This window comes from Metopolophium dirhodum, chromosome 3 (genome assembly GCF_019925205.1).
Source record: "Metopolophium dirhodum isolate CAU chromosome 3, ASM1992520v1, whole genome shotgun sequence".
In the NCBI taxonomy this organism is placed as follows: domain Eukaryota; kingdom Metazoa; phylum Arthropoda; class Insecta; order Hemiptera; family Aphididae; genus Metopolophium; species Metopolophium dirhodum.
Window position 1 is genome coordinate 25,973,064 of NC_083562.1, and position 27,899 is coordinate 26,000,962.

The following is a 27,899-nucleotide window of genomic DNA, read 5'->3' on the forward strand; positions in this document are numbered from 1 at the left end:
TCTTAAATCGTGGGCAACAGCAGTACAGCACGGACATGCGAATACTCTCGTCCACCGCGGCTGCACACCATTACGATTATAGTCCATTTACCATTATATCTTTGTCGGATTTGTCCGTGGCCAGTGACCACGTAAACACATAAACATGATATTGTTATCCTAAATCGTGATCACCGATTACCTACTAATGAAGTAATAATTATTGTTTTCGGTTTTGTTTAATTCGGGGTTCAGACAGTCAATAATTATTTTAAAAGTTCTATTTGCATCGTCAGTCGTTGCCTGTTAGTGACGACTGATGATACATTTTCGTAACTAAGAAATAAATATTATGATCATTAATAATATTTAATATTATTTTATTTGTCAGGTAATTTAGCTATACCTATAACTGCTAGTCCTCATTGTTGTTGTATTTCTAGATTTTGTTTTTTTTTTTTTCAGTTAATTTATATAATGGACAAACAATTTAATGATACCAATGTATCCGATTCAAAAGCCTTGGAAGCAACAGAATTTTATTTTGAATCAGACTTTTATTTATTAAAAAATAATAATGATTACAAAAATTTATTGAAATCCTTAGCTATACTTGAAGTACAAAGATGTACAACAATTCAAAATATTGAAAAACTTGCAGTGTTAAAAGATCACTTTTCAAAAAATCCTTCTTTGGCATTGAAAAAAGTTCTTAAACGTGAAGACATAGGTACGTTAAAGTCAGTTAATATCCATTCGCTACCAGATATTGATTGGTCGGTGTATGTAACCAATGATGAAACAGATAATGAACCAATAAAACAAGTATGTGATATTAATTTACGACATAAAAATGTTTCTGATAAACAAGAAACACAGACAAACATTACAACTTCAGAGGTAGAAAAACCTGAAACATTCAAAAAACCTTGGACAGTTGAAGAACAATTGCGTCTTGAAGAACTTTTGATTGAATATCCACCAGAAAGAAATGAAAGTAATAGGTATAGAAAAATAGCTGACGCTTTAGGTACAAGAAATTTGAGACAGGTCTGTAGTAGAGTTCAAAAGTACAATATGAAAATGAAAAAAGTTGGTTCAATAAAATCTATTAATGCAAATTCAAAAAATTTAAATAAAAAAACTGTATCATTAAGTCATAAAAATATTGGTGCATTATTAAAACCAACCACATTTATACCATCTACAACATTAATAGATGACGTTGATGTTTATAATGCTAATAGAAATAACTTCAATGTAAGTCACAAAAATATTGAAATGAGTAATAAGACAAAATTAGCAATCTTAGATGAAGTATTACAAGATAAACTTACAGAAAAAAATTGTCCAATTGTGCATGTGGACTATACATGTTGTGTATGTCAGTCATCTCCTATTATTGGAACAAGGTGGAATTGCAATGATTGTCCAGCTATTGGTAAAAGCTCTAATTTTTGTGGTGATTGTATAGTAGACACAGTAAGGAACATTCTTGAAAAACCTCCTCATCCTATGGATCACACAGTTACTCCTATTAGAAACGTTAAGGCGAATGATGATAATATTGACAATCTTATTGATCAAAATTATGTCCCATTAGTATTTAAAACTCAAAACTATTTGGATCCAAATTTTATGGTATAGAATGACTTATATTAATTGTATGAGTTTTATTGTGTGTTAAAATGTCAATTAATTTATATTATTTTTCTTATAAGCATTTTTAACAATGAATGTTGTTTTATTTTTATTACAATGACAAACTATTTGTTAATTCATTTTAATTTACTGAATTTGTTTGCAGTTAAAATTAGTAACAAACTCCATTACTAATTAATTCAGTTCAATTAATATTTAATGTAATTTTATTTTATTATATTAACTTGTACACATACACATTAAGTAGGTACCTCTATGTTTTTTTTTCGAATAATTCACAATTATATTTAATTTTAAGTGTTTTATTTATTTATAATTGTAAAAGTGTTATGGTGTATGCCAAAACACCCCCCCCCCCTCCCCCACACACAAATGTTTATATGTATTTTTATATTTATTATTCTATTATACTTTGTTTTCTAAACTAAAATTATTATTTCCTTCATAATTTTGTAAGTATTATAACATAGAACATTAGAACTAGATCAATCTATGTTAAATTTTTATTCTATAAATGTCAGCATGAAATGGTGTCCATTAATTTCATAATTAATGACTATTATTTTAATCTATATTAATGTGTTATTGTGATCAACATTATAGAATACAGATTAATGTAATTTCTGTAAATAGGTAGCTTAATGACCTGAACGGAACGAAATATGTGATTACATATTGGAATCGTTGTTCGTCTCAGACGAATGTCATTTTCCATAGATTATTTATAATTAAATATAACCTAATGATGGATATTTTCACGTTCTCATTATAATCTAAGCATTTATTTAGTTCTACTTGACACAAATGCAGGAAATTGAATTCAAATGTATAATAGGGATTAGGTAATGATGTGTTATTCGGTAGTCTGTAACCATCACTTGGCAAGTTGATTCAATTTTTGGTTTACTTTGGTTAATCTTAAATTGTGATAACTTTTCGTATGTTGACCACAAATATAAAAAAGACTGAGTAATAACTAAGTAGACATATGTCATATTATCATAATTATTTGTTATAGTTGATTATATAATAGGGAATTGAAGATTGTATTTTTATATTTATAGTCAGGTATACTACCCGCATACCTATAAGGCATATAAAATAATATTTTATATTGATTGCGGATATTACATGTGCATTTTGCTTAAGATTATATTGTCTTGTCAAATTCTCGAATATCTGGAGGAAGGCAATAGCGTGACTTTAGTACTTGCATTTGGTATTATTCTCCGGCACTTATAAGTGTAGAGAATCATACAGATACTTTAACATCCGATTTTAATATAACTATCTACAGGAGTCGTTTTTCATATTTATCGTATTTTTGCGTTATTACAAGATATTAAAATCAAAATACATTATTATTACTATTATATATTATATATTAAATATTAATCTATGTAGTATGTGGTGTGTGCCAGGTGGTCTAACCTTAACCTAGGCATAGACAAGAATAGTTATCTAGGCACGAGCCGCCACTGATAAGATCCGTCTGACTCGGAATAATAACCCGCACTCGACATGGATTTTTCCCGACATTTCGTTAAAAGTGAATGCGAACGATCTGAATATAAGTAACAGGAACCTATGCTGTAGAGGCGTTGAACGAGTATATTATATTTTTGTTCAGCTATGCCGCCGCCAACGAAGTCGACGAAACCGAAGAACACTGAACGAGTAACGACTATACCATGAGACCCTGGTACCACCGAGTCGGTTTTGACGGAATTGTTGACACTGACTACTTTGCTGATGCTTTGCTATTGTTGTCGCATGGTGAACAAAATATGATGTAAAAAAAAAAAACTGGTTTCTTACTTCAAGTAAGTAACACGGCTCATTCAAGCGGTTTACAGTAAAAATACCTATTATAAAAATTGTAGAGGAGAATCTAGAATTCATCTAGAATTGTAAGAATTGATTAGGTAGCTAAATGTAAAAAAAAATTGTTAATTAACCATGTGGTATTGGATTATTGAAATACGATATCAAAATTCGGGTTTCTTATGATTCTAGAAAAAATTCTTCTCTAACATTTTTACAAGGTATTTATACTGACACAGTGACGTACGCAGGGAGGCTAACGGGCTGAAGCCCCTCCCCCATTGCCCGTATTATTATTACTTTAAAAAAAATATATTTATCAAGTTTCAACTGTCAACTATAGTAAACAAGACGTAAATTTCATATTAGATATTACCAGAATGAATTCATTTTTGAAAAAACATTGTATTTGCATACCAATTTTCCTAAAATTATCTGTAATCTTTCGGTAAAAGTATGAACTACTTGTATGAAAGACCTTATATTAAATTTTCTTGTTCTTTAGCTTTTAGGTACAAATTTAATATTTTATAAGTTTTGAACAACAAATTAACTGTGGTTTTGACGAAATTTGAACTTTAAATGAGTGTGATTATAAAAAATAAACATGATGCCTATGTATTGTTAATATTTTAGCTATAATAAAAACTTACGTATTACATTTTTAAGCTTTTTGCCCGGATAGATAATTTTTCATTGACATTTATACAAAAATTGTATTAATCAAATACAATCTAAGTGAGAACGGTATAACCAAGCTGGTTACCAAACAATTTTAATATAATTTCATTTTTTTTCTCCAATTATTTTAAAAAGCACTCAGCATTTTTGATTTCAGCCTTCTAAAAGTACCAACTAGATCCAATTTGCTTCCAAAAACATACATCAGGCATTGAAGTTTATGATCAGATTATTTTTTCTACCAGAAAAGTTGAGATGTTTAAAATACCTCAAATAAACGTCTGAAATTATTAGACTGGACAAAATAAAAATAAAATTGTAACTAATTTTCAACACCCCCCCCCCCCCCCCACAATCTCGCGTACGCCACTGTAACTGACGTCTTACATACTGTAAAAGTAAAAACCTTCAATAAACCCTGCTATTAATTTAAGCATGAAACCTTAGATCATAATATACTAGTATACAGTATATTATGATCTAATCACGAAACCCAGATAAGGAAATACTGAAATAGTCATGGTTGAAATGTACTAATACAAGTTTCTACACGGTTTTCATTTTTAGTAACTGAAATTCAGTGTTATATTCTGATTTCATCCGGCCTATCCAGCTATTAATATATTAAAAACGAATCTAAGTTTAATGAAGTAAATGTATTGATAGATAAAAATAATTTTAATTTACCTTTTGTAGTAATTGGTACACTCGGAGCGTCCTAGAAAGCATAAATGTAATAATTGTCTGCATCTCAGGCAGATTTACTTTTTATCTGTCTAAAAAGTACAAATACAATGTTATTAGTCACTAGATGACTTTAAAGAATGAAATTGTTGTATAAGTAGAATATACCATTATCATTGGTAAAATAATTTATATTATTTATATATAAATTATAAAATAACTATCCTCTTTATAATTACGAATCGCTCTTTGAAAAGTCATATTATATGAGTACCTATTGGTTTCTAACTACTATAACTAGGTACCATGAATTTTCGAAGTTAGATTCACAATTATCAATTATAAGATTATATCGAACGTTCGTATTTTTTAATAAATCTTAACGATGAAAATGACAGTTAATCCGTAATAATACGATAATAATAGTTATTTGAACGCATAATTGCCGATTATAATTAATTGACAATTTAAATTGATTATCAGTGTCAAATAGCAATTGAAAAGGGATATCGTAGTAAAGATTTAGTAGATTACAAAATAAAAAAATAACTAGATTCGAACAAAAAACATTACAAATTGGAAACTGAAAATGTTCCTAAACTGTTCATAATAAATAAAAATATTTTGAAAATGTTATTGTGTATCAAAAATGCGAATATAAACAACCGGTGAAAAATTCATGTATACGTTCATATTTTGTTTGAGAGTTACACCAAAAATTTCGATTTTGTCAAAAACCGATTTTGCGTAAAAATTCCCGGGTTTTCCTTAATTTTTATGTCGTTTTTCCCGGCGCTTTTGAAAACTATTATACATTTTAAAATTTTACCTCACGAATGCACTAAATAGATTCACTTTCCCATCGAACAAGATACTGTTGAAGAAAATCGAAGCAGTTTTACTGCCCCGAACGGTGACAGACGTCAGACATCACTCATCATTGTAAAACCAATAGATAGATACATTCATCGCTCCGCTCAGAATCTAAAATAATTTTGTAGTTAAATTTATAAAATGTTAACATTTATAGCTAAGGATTGAAAACTTAAAACAAGATTCCATGTAAATAGGTAAATTAATTACTGAACTCGTAATAATTAATAATATCATCAAATATACTTATAGTATTATAGTAATATATCATAGGCTGACTGACCGTTTTCGTTCAGAATCGTTTTTGGTATACAATTATATTATATCATTGAAATTAAATTTAACACCATCCATTACAGTGACCCACTTGTAACCTACTGTACAGGCGAACAGCAGAACGACACCCACTTGCCCACCCTTTTTGTTGTTGATCACCGTTAAGTTAGGTTATATATATTAAATACTACCGATCTCAGCATCAACTACTACATAAGTATGAATAAAAAAAAATAAGTTTTAAAAAAGGCGTCCCGTAAGGAAAGCCTAATCTATATATTTATAAAAACAATTATAACACAATTTCATGATGATGACTGATGTCTGATAAGTGAGAGGTCGAGGGATGCTACCTATAACCTATCAATAATAATTGGCTATTATAATTTATACCTTCATTAAAAGGTTTTAAACATGTAAAATTACATCTTTAAAAACGTTTAAAACGCTGTTTTTTTAAAGTTTTTTTTTGTTTTTATTAAACAAAACAAGTTTATCCTACCCTGAGTCTAATAGTCCATAGACTTATATAAACTATAGTTTACATAAGTTTCATACTTTCATAGAACAATGTATAGGTTAGTACAGTGGTTCCCAAACTTTTAGGATCATGGAACCCTTAGGAAATAGTTTGTGTTTTGCGGAACCCTAATGTCTTTAATTCCAACTCAACCCCATTTTTTCTAAAAAAAAAAAAACAGTACTCCAAAAAATGTTTTAATGAGATTGTTAATGATTATTGTTTGTTAAAATTAGTTTAAAAAAAACAATTTTCAATGAAAATTGTATTTATTTAAATAACAAACATTTATTATTAAATTATCACAAATATTTATTTTTAACAAATTATAATTAATTAGATTTCAAAATATACATACTATTAATATTTTTTATGAGAAGAATGGAGCTGTTTCATTGTTTGATTTACAATAGTTTTAAAATTGGGTTTTATATCTGAAACTTGAATTCGTAGGTCTTTAGCGGTATTCAATCTATTTCTGTATTCACTTTTTGTATACGCAGACGAGGAAAAATCAGCCCCATAACGGTAGGTTGTTACAAACGGTAATGACAACGTCTATAGGTACATGAGTGTTATAATTTTATTTTGTTCAATTTCAAGTACATACAACAAATATTTTATAAGGATATTATACTATAATAACTATTATTTAGGTAAATTTTTTTTAAATAATATAAAATAATTATTTTTATCTAAATAATCCAAATCTGTTTCTTTCAATTTCTTTTAAATCTGTATATAAATGTGAAAATTAAAACCTTTGAGGCCTACCGCAGGTAGATTGCCTATCTGATAATGTACGTACTGCTTTGAATCATAATTTTTATTCCGGGCAACGAGACAATACCAAATCATAACAAAGTGCTCGGGATCAGCTGACAGCTAGTATAATATAAAATTATTTTCTCAATAATCACATACATCTGACGGAACCCTAGGGTTCCTCGGAACACACTTTGGGAAACGCTGGGTTAGTATATAGGTCTATGAATTTAGGCAACCGATATCTAAATATCTAACCTGACGTATATGCTATACCCAGTGGTGTATTGGTAAATAAATTTATGAGTATACGCACCTAAAAGTAGTTGAATATACCTATATATACGATATACCTACCTTAAAAATTTTCTCGCTCCGCTCGAAAAATCATTACACTTAGTATTTAATAATCTTGTATTACTTTATTACAAACACTTACTCTTCATGTGTATATGTATATGCAGTGACGTATATACCCCCCTATATACGCCCCCCCCAGTTCACCCTATATTCACCCCCAACCATAAAATTAATTCATATATACTCAGATACTCCACTGTGTGTAATATGTACCAAGTATCAATGTATTATTTTTTTTTAAATTGATTCAATTCATATATATCATAAATAATACAATTTTTTATTATCAAACTTTAAAAAAATTGTACAGTAAAATACTTATATGTTATGTATATAAAACAATAAACAACTATGTTAATAACATATAAAAATTTAAATATTATTATATAAATCATTTTAAAGAATTAACAATTGTCCATAAACGTCATTAATGGTTTTAGTAGCAGAATCTAATGTATAGACAACATCATTATTGACTGTAACTTCCTGTAAATATAATTAAATAGTTTCATATTTGATATTATAAACTTAAAATATTACTAATTATTAGTAATTAGTAACATTGTTAGAATAAACTATCACTGACCAATAAAATAAACAACAATTAATAAATTTAAACTAATTTTACACACAGAAATAAAGAACTTATATTAGGCACTGTTTAAACAAAAATCTTAAAAGGCAGTTTTAATGTAATTCTTGTCAGTTATGTAAATTAATAAATTAATTATAATAGGTTACATTAACAATTTAATAACTTACTTTTTTACTTTCTGACAGATTATTAGTTATTGCAACTTCATCATCAGTTGGTGTTGGTTTATGTTTTTTCGTCGACGGCACAGAAAAATAATTAGTGATTTTTTGTGAAGTAGCGGTACGATTATTATCCATTATCGATCATATAATATTATAATATATTTATATATAAAATATTTTACAAAATTAATAGAATTAATATAATAAGAAACTAATAGTTCGATTTTATAATTTGGTTATTGGATGACAAGTAATAACACAATAAATCAACAATAATTATTTTATTATTATTCCAATTTGTCATTATCATTTAGTTTGAAATTACGTATGTTTATTGTTTTATATTATCAATAATCGTACACGATTTTTTGACTATGGATCTATTTTTAACTATTAGATTAACCATACACGGCACACCGCGACCGATTCAGTGTAGGTAATAGGTATACACGATAAAGCAGTGGTTTACAATATATTTTTGAAACTTAGTAGGTACACAGTTTGGGAACCGCTGTACATTGATTGTATATACGCTCGGCAGTTTCCGATCGTCTTCGCAAGAACTCGTAGTAGGGTAAAATTTAATTATTATTTTTAAGTTTTTACTTTTGTTTGGTGATAATATGACTAAATTGTCTGATGATAAATTAGAAGCGTGCGTATACCCATAAAAGACTAATTTTCTTAAAGGTATACGCATAAATCCAAAAATAGGGATCCGGGTATACGACGTATACCCGCGTATACCCTCCAATACACCACTGGCTATACCAAGAATCGTGATCCTGACTACGCGTAGGGGGGGGAAACCGCCTAACCATCATATGATAGCGCTCCCAGTGTTAATATTTTGTCTTCCTACATCGGGTTAGTCCTTATCAACACTTATTTTTGCGTTATCATTTTACAAATTACAAGCACAGAAATATTCCGTGTTACAAGTTACAACATCGTAAGTCGTAATAATTGTTAATTTCTAAAATTTCACATTATAATTTACCATAATAAGTATATATATATATATATATATATATATATAATATAGTATTTTACTATTTACAAATAATTTTAATTTACTACTTGAAATCATATCAAAGTTTTGCATATTGTCTATTATGTCATTTTATACTGTTTATTTAGAAAGTGTCAAATTATAGTAAAGTACAATCTCAATCTCAATTCCAACAAATATCTAAGATAGGTCTTAAGACCATAAGATGGATGCAAAGAAACAACAGACAGTTTTGCCCGAAGAGGAATATTTAGAGGTAATAAGTAATAACATATACCTATTGGCTATTAATGCACCTTGTTTAGGCTTAAAATTGGAAAGATCTTGATTAGACTATACAGCTTCAATGGCCCTTAAAAATACATATATAATTTATAAAAATACATATTGCAAGTACCTAGTACAACTGGTACCAATTTATATATAAAAATAATAATATCTGTTATAGGTTAGACATCTCGTTTTATATATTATTGATTAATGCTTATCGTGTTGCTTATTATTTGTTAAGTAAGTTATTTACTTAAGGAATGGCCATCACTAATAATGAATCTATAAAAAAATAAAAACCAACATTAATTTTATGTGCGTGGATATTATAAAAACTTCCTGGGCATATCACATAGTAATACATGAATAATACATCATGTATTTTTTTTGCGATATCCGCGGCTTTTTGGTGCAATAGTGGACCCCTCGGTGGTTCCTGTAATATTGAATAATATTGTCAAATGACCCCATTTACTGGTGTATGGAGTCTAACAGACAACATTTTTTCTGTGTATAATTATACTTGAAAATTAGGACAATACCATTTGAGACTTGACTCCAATAGGGGAATGAGTCAATTAACCTTGTGTCCAATAATTGGCGGCTACTGTATTAAGTAAACCATTTAATTTAACCACTACCTAGTACCCACACTCAATTTTAGGTGGTAAAATTTCACCGCCTTAAGTAGGTATTTGGCTACACAATTCTATAAAATTTTTATCTAGCATATTGTCCAAAAGGAATCTCGATTCTAATAATAATGTTATTCTAGTTGCAAATAAAAAACGAAATTAGTTTTAATTTTGATGTCTGAAGATTGATTACTAATCTAAAAATAAATAAAACATTCATCAACAATAATATAATATTATAACTGAAAATTTTTAATTTACATTTTACAATTTTATTTTCACCATTCACCATAATTGGTTGACCATAAAAATCCAACCAAAAACTAACCATATTTACCTTGACTCATACCTATAAAGTGTTAATTTATTACTTTTTTTGTTTGTTCCAGAGTATTGGTAAAATTATAGAAAGAGATTTCTTTCCAGATTTGGAAAAATGGAAAGCCCAAAAAGATTATTTAGATGCAGTTCAACAAAATGATACAAAGAAATTAAGAGAAATATATGAAAAGTATAGTTTAAGCAAACGATTGCTTATTGAACAACCAGGTAGTTTTACAATTTATTAAATTGTTTCAAAACTAAAAAAAAATCTGAAGTCTTAACATATTAATATAGAATAGGAATTGAAATTCTGATTAGATTAGATTAGATTAGAAATTCTGATGATATTTGGTTAACTGTCATTTTCGTACTTCATCATAAATTTTTTTTAAAGACATGAAAAAAAAAATATGAACAGTTGATTGTTTTATTTTAAATTTATGTAAGTGATAAAAATCAAATACTAAATAACTAATATCTTCTATTTTTTTTTTCTATTACCTATTGATCACCAATAACATTGTTATTATTTATTACCAGTAATATTAGTGTATTTTCATTTTTCATACACAGATGCTAGCCCAGATACATTTGAAACGCCACAGCCAACTAAAGGACCAATGAGTAGTAGAACTGTCGATCCTACAGATTTAGATGATGGCAAACATGATGATTCTAGATCAAAAGACACTGGTTAGTAGATACAATATTTTTAAACAAATTTAATCAGTACTTCTAAGTTATCACGACTACCACAAAATCGGGTTTTAGGTGCTAAGACTACATTTATTTTTATTGTTATACATAGTTTATCGTTTTTACATGTCATGGAAAGTGCCGCCATAAAATTTTAAGCAAAACAATATTTTTGGTTTGAACCCTACAAACCCTATCGCGCATTTAAGCATAAGAACATAAGTTGTATAGAATACAATTTAAGATGTTAATAATTTATGATATTGTGGCAGTTGGGATAATACGGATGAGTACTGCCTAGAAATTAAAGTAGTTATTCTTATAGTATAAAAAATAAGAAGTATGCTCAACATTCAACATGAACCGTATTTTCGTCTTAGTATGTGCATATGCATCACCTTGTGTTCTTGTGCATAGGTACTGTATTGCATAAGTTTAAATGTATACATGTGTCGCGTAACTTTATCTTGAATTTATTATTGGTTACATATATACATTTTACCACTTAAAAAATATGCGCAGTCCTATCCTTGAGCATACTTCTTATTCCTTGTACTGTAATGGTTATGCTAACCCAAAAGAACAATTTAATGTAGCGAATGAAATAAATCAATTAGATCTATTAGCTATTAATTTATGACCAATTGCAAATTTATTATTAAAATATTCCAATGTTCCATTTGTAGTTATATTATACATAATTATACTACACAAAACATTTTTCAGAAATTATTGGATTAGACAAATTTTTAAGCAATACTACAAGTGAAGATAATCATAGTTTTAATGAAATCATTAAAGAAGCAGAAATTCAGTACAAAAAAAAGGTTTTAAATTATAAATATTTTTATTAAATTAAATATATAATATAAAACTTATAATTTTTTTAGAATGCATGGTTATTTGAGGGTGAAAAAAAAGCATTAGAAATGGTTGATAAACTAGAAGTGCCTTCAATTGAAAGTCAAGCATCTAATACAGAACGTGCATTTAATTTAGATTCCTGGGCATTTAAAAACAAAAACTTTATTATGTATATTCCTGATGGAGTAACGTTGACAAAAGACGAACTTATAAATATGGCATCCAAACGACAAAAAATTGACCATTCTAACACGAGACTCAAATTAAACCCATTTGACGAAAGACATAACAAACAACAACTATGCAGTTTAGCACACATGCAGACAAGACAGTTGGATGGCAAGATTGGAGTTGATGGCAAAGAATTAACATCTGCTACCCCTAAAATTAATGGATATGGATTTGTTAAAACTCCATCACCTGCTCCTGGTGTTAATCAAAGCCCACTGATGACCTGGGGAGAAATTGAAGGTACTCCATTCCGTTTAGATGGTAGTGACACTCCTCTGACTCCTCATAATTCTGGTCCTATTTTCAAAATACCTGAACAGCCCAAACGTGAAAGATTAGCACACGCACTTGCTGAAAAAGCTAGTGAAGGTCATAGAAATAAAAAAATTAAAGCTCTGGAGACGGCCCGAAAACAGTTATCTACGTAAGAAATTTTATTTTTTATTTTTTCATTCTTATATATGTATTAATTAGTTTTATTATTTGTTTTTTTTATAACATTTTAGACCATCGCCTTCTAATTTAATGAGTAGTCCATTGGATCGATTGAATTCTATGTCACCAGCAGCTCAAAGACTTATATGTAGCCGTATAAGTAGTGATAGAAGAAGAGATGCTGCATTAAGAGCATCTTATAGTCCATCACCACATACAACTCCATCCGGATCGCCATCAATTTCTGGATTAAAAAACAATATTAAAAAATCTACACCTACTAATCAGAAAAAACCGTATGAAGTACCTAAAAACCTTACTGATAACTTATTGAATATCAATGTTTCCAAACGTTCAAGAGCTGTAGATTTCTTTTAAATAATTAAATAATTTGAAACACAAGTTATGTTTTTATACTGTGTTGTTAATATTTAATTTTTATTTTGTAAAAAGTTTGATACAGTAGTATTAAATATTGTAACATTTTCTGCATCTTGTTCGACAAATGATATTGATATACTGAAATAATAAATTAAGAATCTAGTTATACATTTGAAACATTGAATTTTTATAAATAATAATTGTATATGCTTATACTTCTTATTGGTTAGTTTTAAATTATCACTGATGTGTTTTACAAGTTTTTCGGCATGCCTAATATTTTGTTCAGGACTAATTTTTCCAGAACCGCGTACTAGTTTTAATGTTCCTAAGACACATGGACCATCTAACCCATACCAATATATCTCTTGATCAGGATTTATGTGCACAACACAAAACTATAATTAAAAAGTGAAATGTACAAATTAAAATAGGTATTAATTAATATCTCAAGTTCTTAACAATAATTAGGTGTATATAATTTAAATTGTACATACTGTTTTGTAATAATATTATATAAGATTATGTACAGTTGTGCTGTAAATTTACACTACAATTTAAATGTTAAATTAACACCTTTATTTAACCTTCTAAATTGTAATTTAAAAATTATATCTATTAACTATTATAGAAATTTAAATAATTGTTCTTTTTTTTTTTTAATTGATAATTTCTTAACTGAATCACAATGTTTTTTGTTAAGATATACCATTATACCAGTCATGATACTATTTTATCTCAAAAATTAATTATTTTAATAAGTTTTTCCTAAGTATTCTCGTATGGTCTCCCAACAAAACAATCCTCAGAAATTCTGAATGCAAATCATCGTGCCATTTCATCACCATACCAGAACTTAGTTTTTAAAAATATAAAATTTAAAAAAAAAACTCATACAACATATAATGTTATTATCCTTCAGTCAAAACGTATCAATAATTTAAATAAAATACGAAACATAAATAAAAATATTAAAAGTATATTACAATGGTTTTTTTTAAGTATTTTATTATCTTACTTTTATTGGTGATTTAAATTCATCTGCCATTAGTTCACAAGTCTTTACTGTAAAATCTAACGGCACATTAGTCATTGACAAATTTGTATCAATTTGCAAAATGGGCATTTTAGTTTTGTGTTTGAATTAATAAGAGATTTATTTACAATTATTATCAAAAACTAAATAGTTACATTAGAATAATGACTAAATAGATTAAACATATTATAAAATATGCCAATATTATAAATAGGTACGTTTTATTTTATTAATTGATTTTAATTTATTCATAATCATTTATCACATAATATAATGATTAGAATATTAACAGTCTAAAAAAAAGTTAGTCTGATATACTGTCATGTTTTAGTATTTATTTTTTTTTTATTATAATGATAAAAAAGGAATTATTATAAGTCATAACTTATAATTATGTAACAAAATGGTTATTTTTTCTATAAACAATTACATAATAAATTTAAATATAAAAATAATATTTAAACATGTGAAATTGATATAAATCTCAATGACTCAGTATTAATTGGTACCTTTAAACATAAGAAGGTAGGTAGGTGGGTATTTATTTACTAACAATGATTTGATAGTTATAAAATAATTTTAAAGAGTTTGTCTAGTTGGGTAGTTCATAAATAAAATCAATTAAGAGTTAAGACATATATTGTACATTTGTACTACTATTGTATATTACTCTATTACCTAAAAAAAAAAAATTAATAATAGTAATGTTTAATAAACTATTTGTTTTAATTTTACCATCGATATATATGTGACACTTGTTTGGAATGAAATGAACAGTCAGGTGAAATTTGTTTAATTTTTTGGCAATTGAAATTTGCAATAAGTGTCTTGGCGCGGTGCGGTGGCTGCAATCAACCAAATTCAATACAAAATATTTGGACAGTTTACAGACATTTGAATATTTCAGTCTTTTAGTTTTTTTTTTTTTAATTTACTTCAGCCTTTAAAGTTAATTTGTTTACAAAATCATCAGAATCTCGAAATAAAATTATTTATTATATATTAATTATTTTAATGATAAGTATATACCTATATTATAAGTATATATTTTTAATTAAATATTAATAATGTGGTAATTACTCTAAATAGCTTTTAAAAAATATTTGTTCAATCATTTTCATGTTTTTGTGAGTAGTATTGTAGTCTGGGAATTTTTATTCCAATTACCATAGACACCTATTGGGAAGACAGATTAACACAACTGATGGTTAGGCAGGTTTCCCCCTATGTGGAGTCGGGAGATTGTATATATTTTCCCGACATTTTGCATACACATTGTTTTAAGTGAAGTGTATGTGAATGTATTATCATCACTGGAAATTGTACTTCCAGCTTACACTATTAGCTATAAAAGCGTATAAAGTTTCAATAACAAAATTAATTTATTATAAAAAGTAAAATATTAAATAACCAATATAAAACTATATCTTAAATCCTATATCCGAATTGGAAGGTACAAATTGTTTTCATCAGAGCACGTTTAGTTATCTACTTCCCCAATATTATTATTGAAAAAAAATGAAACTTAAAATAAATAAATGTTTTTTTTTTGTATGGTATTTTTATATTTTTAAGTGAATATAAATTGGAGTGTGGGGGCATCACCCCCACGAGTTACTTTTCATGTAATATCAGGGGGGTTACAGCCCCTCCAACATTTTGCCCTAGTTGCGCCACTGGGTTTGGCTGATAAAAGGGAGCTTAAAATGTATATAATAATATTATAGTTATATTATGGTTTTTAGATTCTGAGTGGAACGATGAATGTATTGATTTTACAATAATGTGTGTTTTTTTTTATTTTTTTTTTTATTTTTGTGTCTGTCATCACAGTTTTAGGACAGTAAAAGTGCTTGAATTTTCTTCAACATTAACTTGAAAGTGAATCTAGTTGGTACTTTGGGGGGTCAAAAGTAAAAATTGCCCAGTAGTTTTCAAAAGCGACGTGAAAAACAAAAGAAAAATTAAGGAAAAACAGGAATTTTTACGCAAAATCTGTTTTGGAGAAAATCGATTTTGGTTTTTGGTGTACCTCTAAAACAAATGACCGTAGGGACATGAAATTTTGACTGAGTGTTTATATTGCATTTCCTATGCACCATAACATTTTCCAAATATTTTGACTTATTTTGAGCTGTTAACGGACATTGTCAATTTCCATTTTTTTTAGTTTTTTTTTTCTATAAATATCAATAAAATTTTATCTGTTGAGTGAAAAAACTTGAAAATTTATTAGGAGGCTCCTAGGTTATTGTTTCAAAGGCAGATGAAAAAAATTATGAAAACACCTTAGTCACAGTTTTTATTTATAAGCATTTAAAGTTCAAATTTTGAAAAAATCACGAAAATTAGCAAATTATTTTGTGTTTAGAATTCATAAAAATTTTTCTTTTTAAATCTAAGATTTGAAAATGTAATATAAGATTACTCATAAGTTTGTCTACCTTTATCAAAAAAAAAAAGTCTACAAGAAACTTAAATAAAATTTTTATAAGCGTTTGAAATTCATATTTTTACAACATTTGATATTCACTCGATATCTCATGTAACAATTTTCTTATTTTGTTGTAATTAAAAAACGTATGACTGTAGATACTTGAAAATTTCACTGAATGTTTGTATTAGCATTTTCTATACACGATAAAATTTTGAAAATAATTTGACTCTTTATGAGCTGTTTACGGACATGTTTTCAATTTTTTAGCTTTTTTTTCTATAAATATCAATAAAATTTTATTTGTTGAATAAAAAAGCGTGAACATTTAATATAAGGCTCCTGATATATTGTTCTAATAGCAGTTGAAAAATATTAAAAATACATAGGCACAAATTTTTTTTATAAGCATTTAAAGTTCAAATGTTGACAAAATTTATCAAATTTAAAATTTAATAATTATTTTGTAGTTAAAAATTTATAAAATGTTCAACTTTTATAGCTAAGGATTGAAAATTGAAAACAAGGCTCTTAGGCTCCACGTAAATAGGATATATATACAAAATACTTTTTTCACAATAATATCATCAAATATACTTGTTAATATCATAGGCTGACTGACCGTTTTCGCTCAGAATCTTATTTCTTATACAATGATGTTATATCATTGAATTCAAATTTAACACCATCCATTACAGTGACCCACTTGAAACCTACCGTACAGCAGAGCGACATCCACTTACCCACTTTTTTTCTTTTGTTTTTATTGTACCTACTACCCATAATAGTTTACTCAATTATAATTATAATGATAAACTTTGCCTTATCTATATAAAATCTCAGGAGCACATTTTTTTTTTTTATTGTCCATATCCAATATAAATAGCTTTTAAGATAACGATTAACTTGCACTCATTACTACATTCTAATATTCTACATATTCTACAGTAAAATATTTAATTATGTTTGTGTTACACAGTTGGTTTGATTGGGGTATAGAGATCTGTTTGCTACCAAATATTTTATTGGATCTCCATTCTCCGCTTATGGTAATAATGCAAACAAAAATAGCCACTGGATTATAAAATTTTTCATCCTTAAACTGAGTGTACTATAGGCTACTTACCTATCGGCTACCTTTCTTAATAATTGACAATTGTATAGTTTTAGAAAAAAGTATACAGTATTAAAATGAATTATTTATTAGTATTATAATAATATTATTACACAATAGATATTTTAAAAGACTTTAAAAAAAAAACTATTATTTTATTGTCACATAATCATCGAACATCTGACAATCTATTGAATAATCTCTTCTAAAGTCGTACCTCGGACTCCAATATTGCTTGGTTTTTGTTCCACAAATGATAAATAAAATCTACAACATAGCAATAATAATGTTTGTATTAATAGTACATACTAATTTTTTTTAGTAAAAAGTAAAAATTGTACCTATTTATTAATTTGGTATAACTGTATAAGTTAAAACTATCAAACATAAATAGAATATTATGTTTAAAATAAAACATGGGTACCTAGCTAACATATTATGTATATATATAGATCCGTATTAAATGAGATCATATGAATAAGAATATATATTAACGGTACTTAGCACGTAGGTACCTACTTTGTACTATATACCTAGTCATTAAATAACTTAATTTTTTTTTAATGTTTAGCTATAATTCTATAATTTTATATACCTATTTACTAACATTATCTCTTAGGTCTTAGCTAGTATTATTGTATATTTGTATTCACTATTCAGTAACAAAACAAATAATTTTTTTTATTTCAAATTATTAAAACAATTGTTTTTCTTTTAAAAGATTATCATTAATATTAAAAATTGATCAGAGCGTTGTATTGTAGACTGTATATAAGTATCTATAGAAACAATTTACGGACGTTTAAAATTTAAAAAAGTGTAATATTTATCCTTGAATTTATTTAGGTGAATTCTATTGACTTTTTTAAAATTTGAATAATTATATAGCTAATAAACTAGGTGTTTTTATTAATAAATAATAATGGATATCAACAAAACATAATTTGTACAGATAATTAATTAATTTAAAACCAAATATACTTGTCTTGCGGTATGCCAAGTTGTTTTTCAACAAAGTCGTATATAACTGAAGCATAATGCTTATTTTCTTCAATTCCAAAGTTTCCAGTTCCGGTTATGTTTCCTAGTGCACACGGTGATTCATTATTACACCAATACATCTGTTGTCCAGCCTTGATTCTCACAGCAATATACTGAAAAAGTTTAATATTTAAATATGATCAATCATATATATAGGTACTATATAGATAGGTATAGATAGTTAGAATAATTAATTTATATTGATGTATAGGTTACCTAGATAGGTATCTATATAATATAAGTAATAAGTAATAACTAATAACATAGCCCATATAGGTAATATACCTATATTACAGTAAATATATAATAGGTACATTTTTACTGTTCAATATTTAAAAGCAAGTTAAAGGTACATTATATAGGTACTGCCATACTATACTTATATAGTTAGATATACTTGAGAAAGTTTAAAAAAATAAATAAATTTTTTGATGTTTTGCTGGTGCACGAAAGTGTTGTGGCGTGACTTGGCACCAACATCAAAAAAAAATAAATGATTGCAGGACATGCAGAACATGTTCGAGTTGTTTTGGAATAGTTACTGAATAATATACTGCTGAAAGTAAAATAATTTTTCTCTTTAGTGGTTTAGTAGCATTTAGAGGACTTAATTTTAAGTCAGTTTTTGTTTTTTTTAATATTTTTTTAATGGTACCTAGACTACTAGGTAAACACGCTGCTTGTATGAGACAGCAAAGATTATATGAAAGTGGAAACAAATTAAATAAAAATAGGAAAAAAATATTTTGGAGAATAAATAGATCTAAAGAAAGTACCAACGACAAGCGTGAAAAAAGTTTCTACAATTAATGTGAGAATATTTAAACTCTTATACGAAAACTTTGAAACATGTTCATCGTCATCCCTTGGTAGTTTGATACCTGAACACTTATAAAATGAAATGAAGGAGCACCATCGCCTTGATTTGATACGTGTACGGTTTTCAAATGAATCGTCTTACGAAGATGGGAATAATTGCTTGTCTGATTTAGATAGCGATAAATTAATAAAAATATACCACGCGACGAGAGATCTCTGTCGGAAACAAGGCTACATAATCTACATGGATACATTTACGCTGGTTACCTACGAGCTACCTATCATTATAACAGTAATATCCAATTTCGATAGTATTTAATACCTATGTTTATTAATAGCATATTAAGTGTCCCAATGTTGAGCAAATGACTGTTTTATGTATTTAAAAAAAATGAAACAAATAGATTTAGAAATGTATAATGTAAATTAAAACACTATTTATCGGGAATGATTATTATAGGTTGAAGACGTTCTTCATCTTTGAAAATCTGAAGGCTTTCATCAGATTTTCATCAAAATTATATGCATAATGAGACCCACCCTGTTCATAAAAAAATAACTGTCAATCAATTTAGAAATGTATAGGTACTGTAAAAGTGTAAATTAACCCATTGTCTTATCGCTATTATAGTGATTAACTGTTATTCGTTGATGAGTTCGGCTCTCTATCTAAGTTTTCATCAGATCTTGATGAAATTAATATGAGACTTCCCTGGAAGTGTACCATATACCTACCCTTATTTTAATTAAAAAAGAATCATATATTTTATACCTATAGTTAAGTAAAATCTTGTAATCTTAGGTCAATAGGAATACATCAAAATTAAATATTAGTATACACCACAAGTTGTTTTGTTTTATTTATGCACTTCTCCAATATGGCCCAAGTTTTTCTAGGTGGTGTCAACTAGAGGCAATCTAGCAGTATAATAACTCGTTAACTCCTAAAATTGTATACAATTCAATTCTTCACTATTAAGGGCTGACATTGGGCAAAATATATTAATGTAGGTAAATGGTAAATATTGACGATTAAGTGTACCTAATTAAACGCGGTCGAAACTTGAAAAACAAAATATGTTTTGACCTCAAGTTCTAAGCTTAGATCTGCAGAATAGGTATAAACACTACAAACTACAATTAGAAATATTCTGAAAATGTTTATAATATATTGTTTCAAATTGCAGTGCAGGTATAGCCGTATAGGATGTATCAATAAAATATAAAAAGGTAACACATTTAACTTACTAGTTCTGGTGTTTGGAGTACTTGGCTGACTAATTTTGATGTATCAGCTAAAAATGTTGATGGAATTTTGTATTTTGGTATATTAGTAGTAATGCTTAAAGTTGGCATGTTGTTGTCTATATAGTTATTAACCTCTATGAATAATTTCAACTGATTAATGAAGTTCTAGGTACGTTAGACAAGTTGACCAATAGTATAGCTCCAGTACATTAACTACTTTATGAGATATTCTTATTATATTATAGGTGCTCCGTATTTATTATTTTAATCATCTGTTGTGTAATGAATTAAAAAAATTATAAATTTATTAAAAAACGAATGACGCAACAAACATTATCTCATAGTCTATTTCTATTTCTTATATTGGCACATATAGGCTATAATACATTATGAACACATAGATATAATTATTATAATTCTTACAGATTTTAGTACCTAGGTACCTATCAACCTATAATTAACCATAGGTAATTGGTAATACCATGGTACAGCAATAAAAAATAACTGGCCTCAGTTCCTCACTAGGTATATTATTAAATTGTAAATAATCTACTTTTCTGCAAACGTATAGGCATCCCTTATAGTATATTTCTAAACAAGCTATAGTCTTCTCTCACAAAACTCCAAACGTTTTTCTTCATTTCATCCATCCAAACTTAATCCTATTTATTATGTCCTCTTCAAAACCACCATTATTTTGTACCTATTTCATACCGTTTACAGATCTTTAGTAGGTACCTATCTGGCTATCTACCTATACTTAACCTATTAACATTGCACACTATACATCAATAGGTAGGTACAATAGGTACATGGTACATCATAATATTCATTACATTCCTCCTCACAACCACTTCAACCCCCCTCACATCTACCTATAGTATTTTTTACTATACATATATTACGTATAAATCCATTGTCGCAAATAGGGGGGGGAGGCTTGGGGGACTTAGTCCCCCCAAATGTCAGTCAAGTCCCCCCAGTTCAAAATCTAGTAATTAGTACAAATTTTTATATTCTGTGGTATTAAGAAATATGGCCTATGAGGAGGGGGGCTTGAGTCCCCCCCCAAAAAATTTAGTCAATTTGCGCCTATGTATAAATCTATAGATTATAGAAAGGTACCTATATAAAAATTAATATAATATAGAACATATTTTTATATACCTAAATATATATATACTATATATAGGTACCTACGTACATATTATACATTTGTAATATATCTCCGTTGACCCTCCTCTTATCAAACCTTCGAACAAATTCTGAATTCGGTATTAATACTATGTATACACATAGTTGCTATTTATTTATTATTTATGTGTGTAGGTAAGTCACTATTAAGACATTAAGTCTAAGCTATAGTGATGGGAGTTTTACCGTAAATAATGTTTTGGTAATCCTTTTAGATTCTGAGCGGAGCAAAAGAATGTATTGGTTTTACAATGATGTGTTTTTTTTTTTGTCTGTCAGCAACATTTCGGGTAGTATCTTAGTAAGCATGCTTCGATTTTTGAGATCAGCATCTTTTCTGATAGAAAAGTGAACCTAGATGGTACTTTTGGGAGGTAAAAATTGAAAATGCCTAGTAGTTTTAGAAAGCGTCGAGAAAAACTACAGACAAATTACGAAAAACCACTAAAAATGGGATTTTAATTTCCAACGATTTATTTATCACCATAGCAACGAAAAAAAATAATAATATTATAAGGACTACGCTAACCGCTCAGAATCGTTTTTCGTATACAATGGTGTATCAATATATTCAAATATAACACATCCATTACAACTACTGTACAGCAGAGGGGTACCTTTTTTAAAAATATGTCCCATTTTCATAATAATATAAAATTCTATAAATTATTATATAAATATTATTATGTATCCGGTATACGGTATACCTACGTATACGGAGGTTAGAATATATTTATTATAGATTCTCGTTTTTCCTTAATTTTTATTTTGTTTTTCCTGGCGCGTTTGAAAATTACTGGGATTTTTTACTTTTGACCCCTTAAAAGTACCAACTAGATTCTCTTTTCTATCAGAAATCTTCTGATTCTATCAGTTATTTTATTTAGTTTCTTGGTGTAGGTAGTATTAATTTAATTTATTGTGATGTCAATACTTATAGGTACTAATAAGCAGTAGATAAGTCGTAAGTACATTAAATTATAAAAAAACAGATTTCATACTTTAATAGGTAGGTACCTAGTAGGTAAAATATAAAAGTACCTAGCAATATTTTTACAATACAAAATTAATAATAATTTATGATATTGCAATAATATTATATATTCATATATACCTACGTTTATCTATTATTTTTTTTTTCGTAGAATAAATCAATGATAGTAAATTATTAAAATAAATCAATAAACAATTTTTTTAGTACAAATTAAAAAAAATGCCTTGCGTAATTTTTGAATTGATTGATTCAATTAATTATGTTATTGTACGCAATAGAGAACTCTACATTTTTATTATATCATAATTTTTATAAACTGTATTACCTATCTAGTTTTAAAACGTAATTTTATTTGACCTAAAAAAATTATGATCCAGAGTACCTACATACATTTTTTATGAAATACATATACAAATGATCTTTATAAAAGTTCGTAATAATGTATTATGTACCTATTATTATGCAATGCATTATATAAAATTTAACTCATCTATTTGTATATATAAATTTAATTATGGCTATACACCTACCATATATAATGGTTTGCTGATTAATTAGTTATTAATAAATAGGAGGACGTGAACATTAAACGTACGTTTGTATTATACCTACCTACTGAAAGTTTTTACAGTTAATTTAAAAAAATGTCTATCCTAAGAATTGATACTAATGTTTCGCATCTGGACATTGATGACGCCTTTTTAGTGGAAAGTACAGAAGCTCTTGCTAAAACTTTAAAAAAACCAAAATCTGTAAGTACTTACATAATCTTTATTTTATGACACAAAATATATAGTTTTCATAAGTACCTATTTGAAATTCAATTATGTAATACAATAACACCATACCTGATACCTATATTATAATATATTAATATAATAAATATGAAACGCTAAAATGTACCAAATAATTATTTCTAGGATATTTTAGTATTTGTTAATGGAAACCAACCTATTCTTCTTGCTGGTTCTTCAGAACCAGCAATAATTGTATCATTACTCAGCGTAGGTGGTATAAATGAAATTGATAACAAACTCCACTCGGCTGCATTGTTTTCATTGATTACAAAATACCTAAAAATAAATGAAAATAGGTGAGTAGAATAAAATATTAATTTAATTTAATGTGTAAGTGTGTTGCGGTAAAAAAATGATTAAAAACATCCAAAAATACAGTTAATTAATTAATGTGTTAAATTTGAATTCAATGATATAATATCATTGTATGAGAAAAACAATTCTGAGGCTCTGAGCGAAGATGGTCAGCCTATGATATTAGTATATTACTAATATTGTAACAATATCTCGGGAACCTTTTATTAATTTTTCACGCTTTTTGACCACACAAATAAAATTTTATTGTCAATAATTATTATAGAAAAAAAAAAATAAAAAAAGTTGGTAAGTGGATGTCACTCTGCTGTACAGTAGGTTACAAGTGGGTAATTGTAATAGATGGTGTCAAATTTGATTTCAATGATATAATACCATTGTACCTATAAGAAAAACGATTCTGAGCGAAAACGATCAGTCAACCTATGATATTACCAAGTATTATTTGATGATATTATTGTGAATAAAGTAATTTATATATAACCTATTTACGTGGAACCTTGTTTTAAATTTTCAATTCTTAGCTATAAAAGTTCAACATTTTATACATTTTTAACTACAAAACCATTATTAAATTTGAAATTTGAACTTAAAATGCTTACAAAAAAAAAAATTGTGCCAATGTATTTATAATATTTTATAGTATAGAAAATGAAAATATAAATATTCAGTAAACATTTTCATGTATCTACAGTTATTCGTTTTTGAATAACAATAAAATAACAAAACCACTACATGAGAAATCCAGTGAATATCTAATATTGTAAAAATATGAACTTCAAACGCTCATAAAAATATAATTTGATATTATGTTTGTGGACATTCATTTTTTGATAAAGGTAGATAAACTTATAAATAATCTTGTATTACATTTTAAAATCTTAAATTTAAACAGAACAATTTTTATGAATTCTCAACTCAAAATAATTTACTAATTTTCATGATTTTTCCGTATTTTGTCAAGATTTGGACTTTAAGTGCTTATAAAAAAAACTGTAACTAAGGATTTTTAATATTTTTCAAATGTCATTGTAACAATATAGTAGGAGCTTGTATTAAATTTTCAAGCTTTTTTAGCCAACAAATAAAGTTTTATTGATATTCATTGAAAAAAAGACTAATAAAATTGGAAACTGAAAAATATATTCCTAATCAGTTCAAAATAAATCAAAATATTTTGAAAATTTTATCGTATATAGAAAATACAAATATAAACAACCAGTGATAATTTCATGTACATTCATTTGTTTTAGAGTTACTACAAAAACCAAAATTGATTTTATAAAAAACCGATTTTGTGTAAAAATTCACGTTTTTTCTTAGTTTTTATGTTGTTTTTCCCGTAGCTTTTGAAAACTTTTGGGAATATGGGGTTAGTTTTATTACCTCCCGAATGCACCAACTAGATTCACTTTCCCATTGAACAAGATACTGTTGAAGAAAATCGAAGCAGTTTTACTGCCCCAAACCGTAATGACAGCCACAAAAAAATTTTAAAAAAAACTTACATTATTGTAAAATTAATACATTAGTCGTTCTACTCAGAATCTAAAATAAAAATTTTAAACTGCCCGTAAACAGCTCAAAACGACCCAAAATATTTTCAAAATTTTATGGTGCATAGAAAATGAAAATATAAACATTCAGTGAAATTTTCATGTAGGTAGGTATTTACAGTTTTTAGTTTTTGAGTTACAACAAAATAAGAAAATCGCTACATGAGAAATCGAGTGAATATCCAATGTTGTAAAAATGTGTACTTCAAAAGCTCATAAAAATTTAACCTTGACTTTCTTTTCACATTTTTTTTTTTTTGATTATGGTAGATAACCTTTAAAGGAATCTTGTAAAACATTTCAAATCTTAAATTTAAAAAGAAAAATTTTTAAGAATTTTCAATTCAAAATAATATGCACGCATTTTCGTGATTTTTAATATTTTTTAAATTATCAATTTAACAATATATTAGGAGCCTTGTTTTAAATTTTCAAGATTTTTTACCCAACAAATAAAATTTAATTGACAGTTTTAAAAATAAAACTAAACAAATTTGAAACTGAAAATGTCCGTAAACAAATCAACACAAATCAAAATGTTTTAAAAATTATATCGTGTATAGAAAATGCTAATATAAACAACCAGTGAAAATTTCATGTATCTATGGTCATTTGTTTTAGAGTTACACCAAAAATCAAAAACGATTTTGTCAAAAACAAATTTCCCGTTCTTCCATAATTTTTATTTTGTTTTTCCCTGTGCTATTTAAATAGTTGGGAATAAGGGATTTTTATTACCTCCTCAATGCACCAACTAGATTCACTTTCCGATCGGACAAGATACTGTTGAAGAAAGTCGAAGCAGTTATACTGCCCCAAATGATGATGACAGACACAAAAATAAAAAAAAATACACATCATTGTAAAATCAATACATTCATCGCTCCGCTCAGAGTCTAGAATACTTTTATACGAAAAACTATTTTAAGTGTGAATTATTATTTATGATTGAACACATATACAGCTATTATATATTTAACATTTGTTCATGTTTTAGAATTACAATTTCATTCGGTCCAATTGAAACACATGCCATGGGACACAATGGAAAAATGATTATTCAATAAAACTTTATGATTCATATTGTATAAACTATAAACTATTTTTATTTAAATATTATTGTTCAAAAAAATTGGTTGGATTTCAAAAGGAGTTATTATGACAAAGTAATACATAACAAATAAATATATAAGTACATTATGATGTAATATTATATTATAATAAAACAAAATTCTATCAATTTAAATTATTAATTGATTATTTGTTTATTTTAATTGAGTATGAAAGTATTATGAAAGTATTATTAAGTTAATAATTATTTTAAATAATTAGTAGTCAGATTGCCTTTGGGGTTGCTGAGTCATACTTACTGCAGTAAGTTACACCTAAAAGGAATTGTACAATCACAATTTTTTTAAGAGTTGACATTTTTTATGGGAAACAAAGTGCGGGATCAGCTTTATTATAATAAATTAGAAGAAAACGTCCAGGTTTTTACATTCCAAGTTTTTACGTGGACCAACAATGTATATGCCATATTTCTTCTAATTTATTATACCTAATATAGCTGATCCCACATTTTGTTGCCCGTAAAAAATGTCAACAAATTTGGACGGTACAATTGTGAAACGTAAAAACTTGTATGGTACAAATCTGGAATTTAATAATTTAAAATCCATAATATTATGAATGGTACAATTCTGGAACGTACAAATCTGGACAGTATTAATTTGGAATTTAATATTTACACATTTGTAAAATTCTGGACTGGTCAATGCATACTTGGAATTTTTTTATTTTTAAATCCGTAGGTTAAGACCTTATCTAACATAGAGAGTAAAAAACCTGACCGTAATTGTTTTGAATTCTGCAGTTGTTCGTTTGTAACGTTCAAATTTTCTATTTTGTTAGGTATATCCTTAAATATGTGTTTTTATTTTTTGTGTACAATGCGTTATGCACTTATGCGTAGTATAATTATAATTATTAATGTGTACTTGTTCTGCTAGAAATTTGTATCTGAATATGAACTATTATAATTGTGTTAGTGTATTTTTAAATGACTTGTAAACATGTCTTAACATAGGTACCTTCATTTTATATTTTGAGAGAAGATACAT

The 27,899-nt window shown here is 27.1% G+C and overlaps 5 protein-coding genes and 1 long non-coding RNA gene across 7 annotated transcripts; 3 read left to right on the forward strand and 3 right to left on the reverse strand.

Annotated features, from left to right (window-relative positions):
- The first annotated feature begins 11 nt into the window (after positions 1 to 11).
- On the forward strand, positions 12 to 2,377 carry LOC132941126 (ZZ-type zinc finger-containing protein 3). Its single transcript, XM_061009037.1, has 2 exons — positions 12 to 370; positions 445 to 2,377. The coding sequence occupies exon 2, from the start codon at positions 457 to 459 to the stop codon at positions 1,624 to 1,626; it is 1,170 nt and encodes a 389-aa protein (XP_060865020.1). The 5' UTR covers positions 12 to 370; positions 445 to 456; the 3' UTR covers positions 1,627 to 2,377.
- A 5,508-nt stretch (positions 2,378 to 7,885) lies between these two features.
- On the reverse strand, positions 7,886 to 8,708 carry LOC132941631 (uncharacterized). The gene is made up of 2 exons (XR_009664180.1): positions 8,387 to 8,708; positions 7,886 to 8,110 (listed from the first exon to the last, which is right to left on the reverse strand). It is a non-coding gene; the product is annotated as an uncharacterized LOC132941631 (long non-coding RNA).
- A 470-nt stretch (positions 8,709 to 9,178) lies between these two features.
- On the forward strand, positions 9,179 to 13,399 carry LOC132941629 (splicing factor ESS-2 homolog). Its single transcript, XM_061009770.1, has 7 exons — positions 9,179 to 9,335; positions 9,524 to 9,651; positions 10,690 to 10,849; positions 11,198 to 11,317; positions 12,047 to 12,147; positions 12,211 to 12,839; positions 12,922 to 13,399. The coding sequence occupies exons 2-7, from the start codon at positions 9,601 to 9,603 to the stop codon at positions 13,226 to 13,228; spliced, it is 1,368 nt and encodes a 455-aa protein (XP_060865753.1). The 5' UTR covers positions 9,179 to 9,335; positions 9,524 to 9,600; the 3' UTR covers positions 13,229 to 13,399.
- LOC132941630 (macrophage migration inhibitory factor homolog) lies at positions 13,254 to 14,541 on the reverse strand. Of its 2 annotated transcripts, XM_061009772.1 has the most exons (3): positions 14,250 to 14,541; positions 13,448 to 13,629; positions 13,254 to 13,369 (listed from the first exon to the last, which is right to left on the reverse strand). In XM_061009772.1, the coding sequence occupies exons 1-3, from the start codon at positions 14,355 to 14,357 to the stop codon at positions 13,282 to 13,284; spliced, it is 378 nt and encodes a 125-aa protein (XP_060865755.1). In that variant the 5' UTR covers positions 14,358 to 14,541; the 3' UTR covers positions 13,254 to 13,281. The 2 variants fall into 2 exon arrangements, with proteins under 2 accessions (XP_060865755.1, XP_060865754.1); XM_061009771.1 differs by having other exon boundaries at positions 13,254 to 13,629; positions 14,250 to 14,539.
- Positions 14,542 to 17,887: 3,346 nt separating this feature from the next.
- LOC132941036 (macrophage migration inhibitory factor homolog) lies at positions 17,888 to 21,155 on the reverse strand. The gene is made up of 3 exons (XM_061008883.1): positions 20,924 to 21,155; positions 18,797 to 18,969; positions 17,888 to 18,082 (listed from the first exon to the last, which is right to left on the reverse strand). The coding sequence occupies exons 1-3, from the start codon at positions 21,029 to 21,031 to the stop codon at positions 18,004 to 18,006; spliced, it is 360 nt and encodes a 119-aa protein (XP_060864866.1). The 5' UTR covers positions 21,032 to 21,155; the 3' UTR covers positions 17,888 to 18,003.
- A 2,424-nt stretch (positions 21,156 to 23,579) lies between these two features.
- On the forward strand, positions 23,580 to 27,032 carry LOC132941961 (macrophage migration inhibitory factor homolog). Its single transcript, XM_061010227.1, has 3 exons — positions 23,580 to 23,863; positions 24,032 to 24,204; positions 26,777 to 27,032. Exons 1-3 carry the CDS (start codon positions 23,756 to 23,758, stop codon positions 26,844 to 26,846), a joined length of 351 nt encoding a protein of 116 aa, XP_060866210.1. The 5' UTR covers positions 23,580 to 23,755; the 3' UTR covers positions 26,847 to 27,032.
- Positions 27,033 to 27,899: the final 867 nt, after the last annotated feature.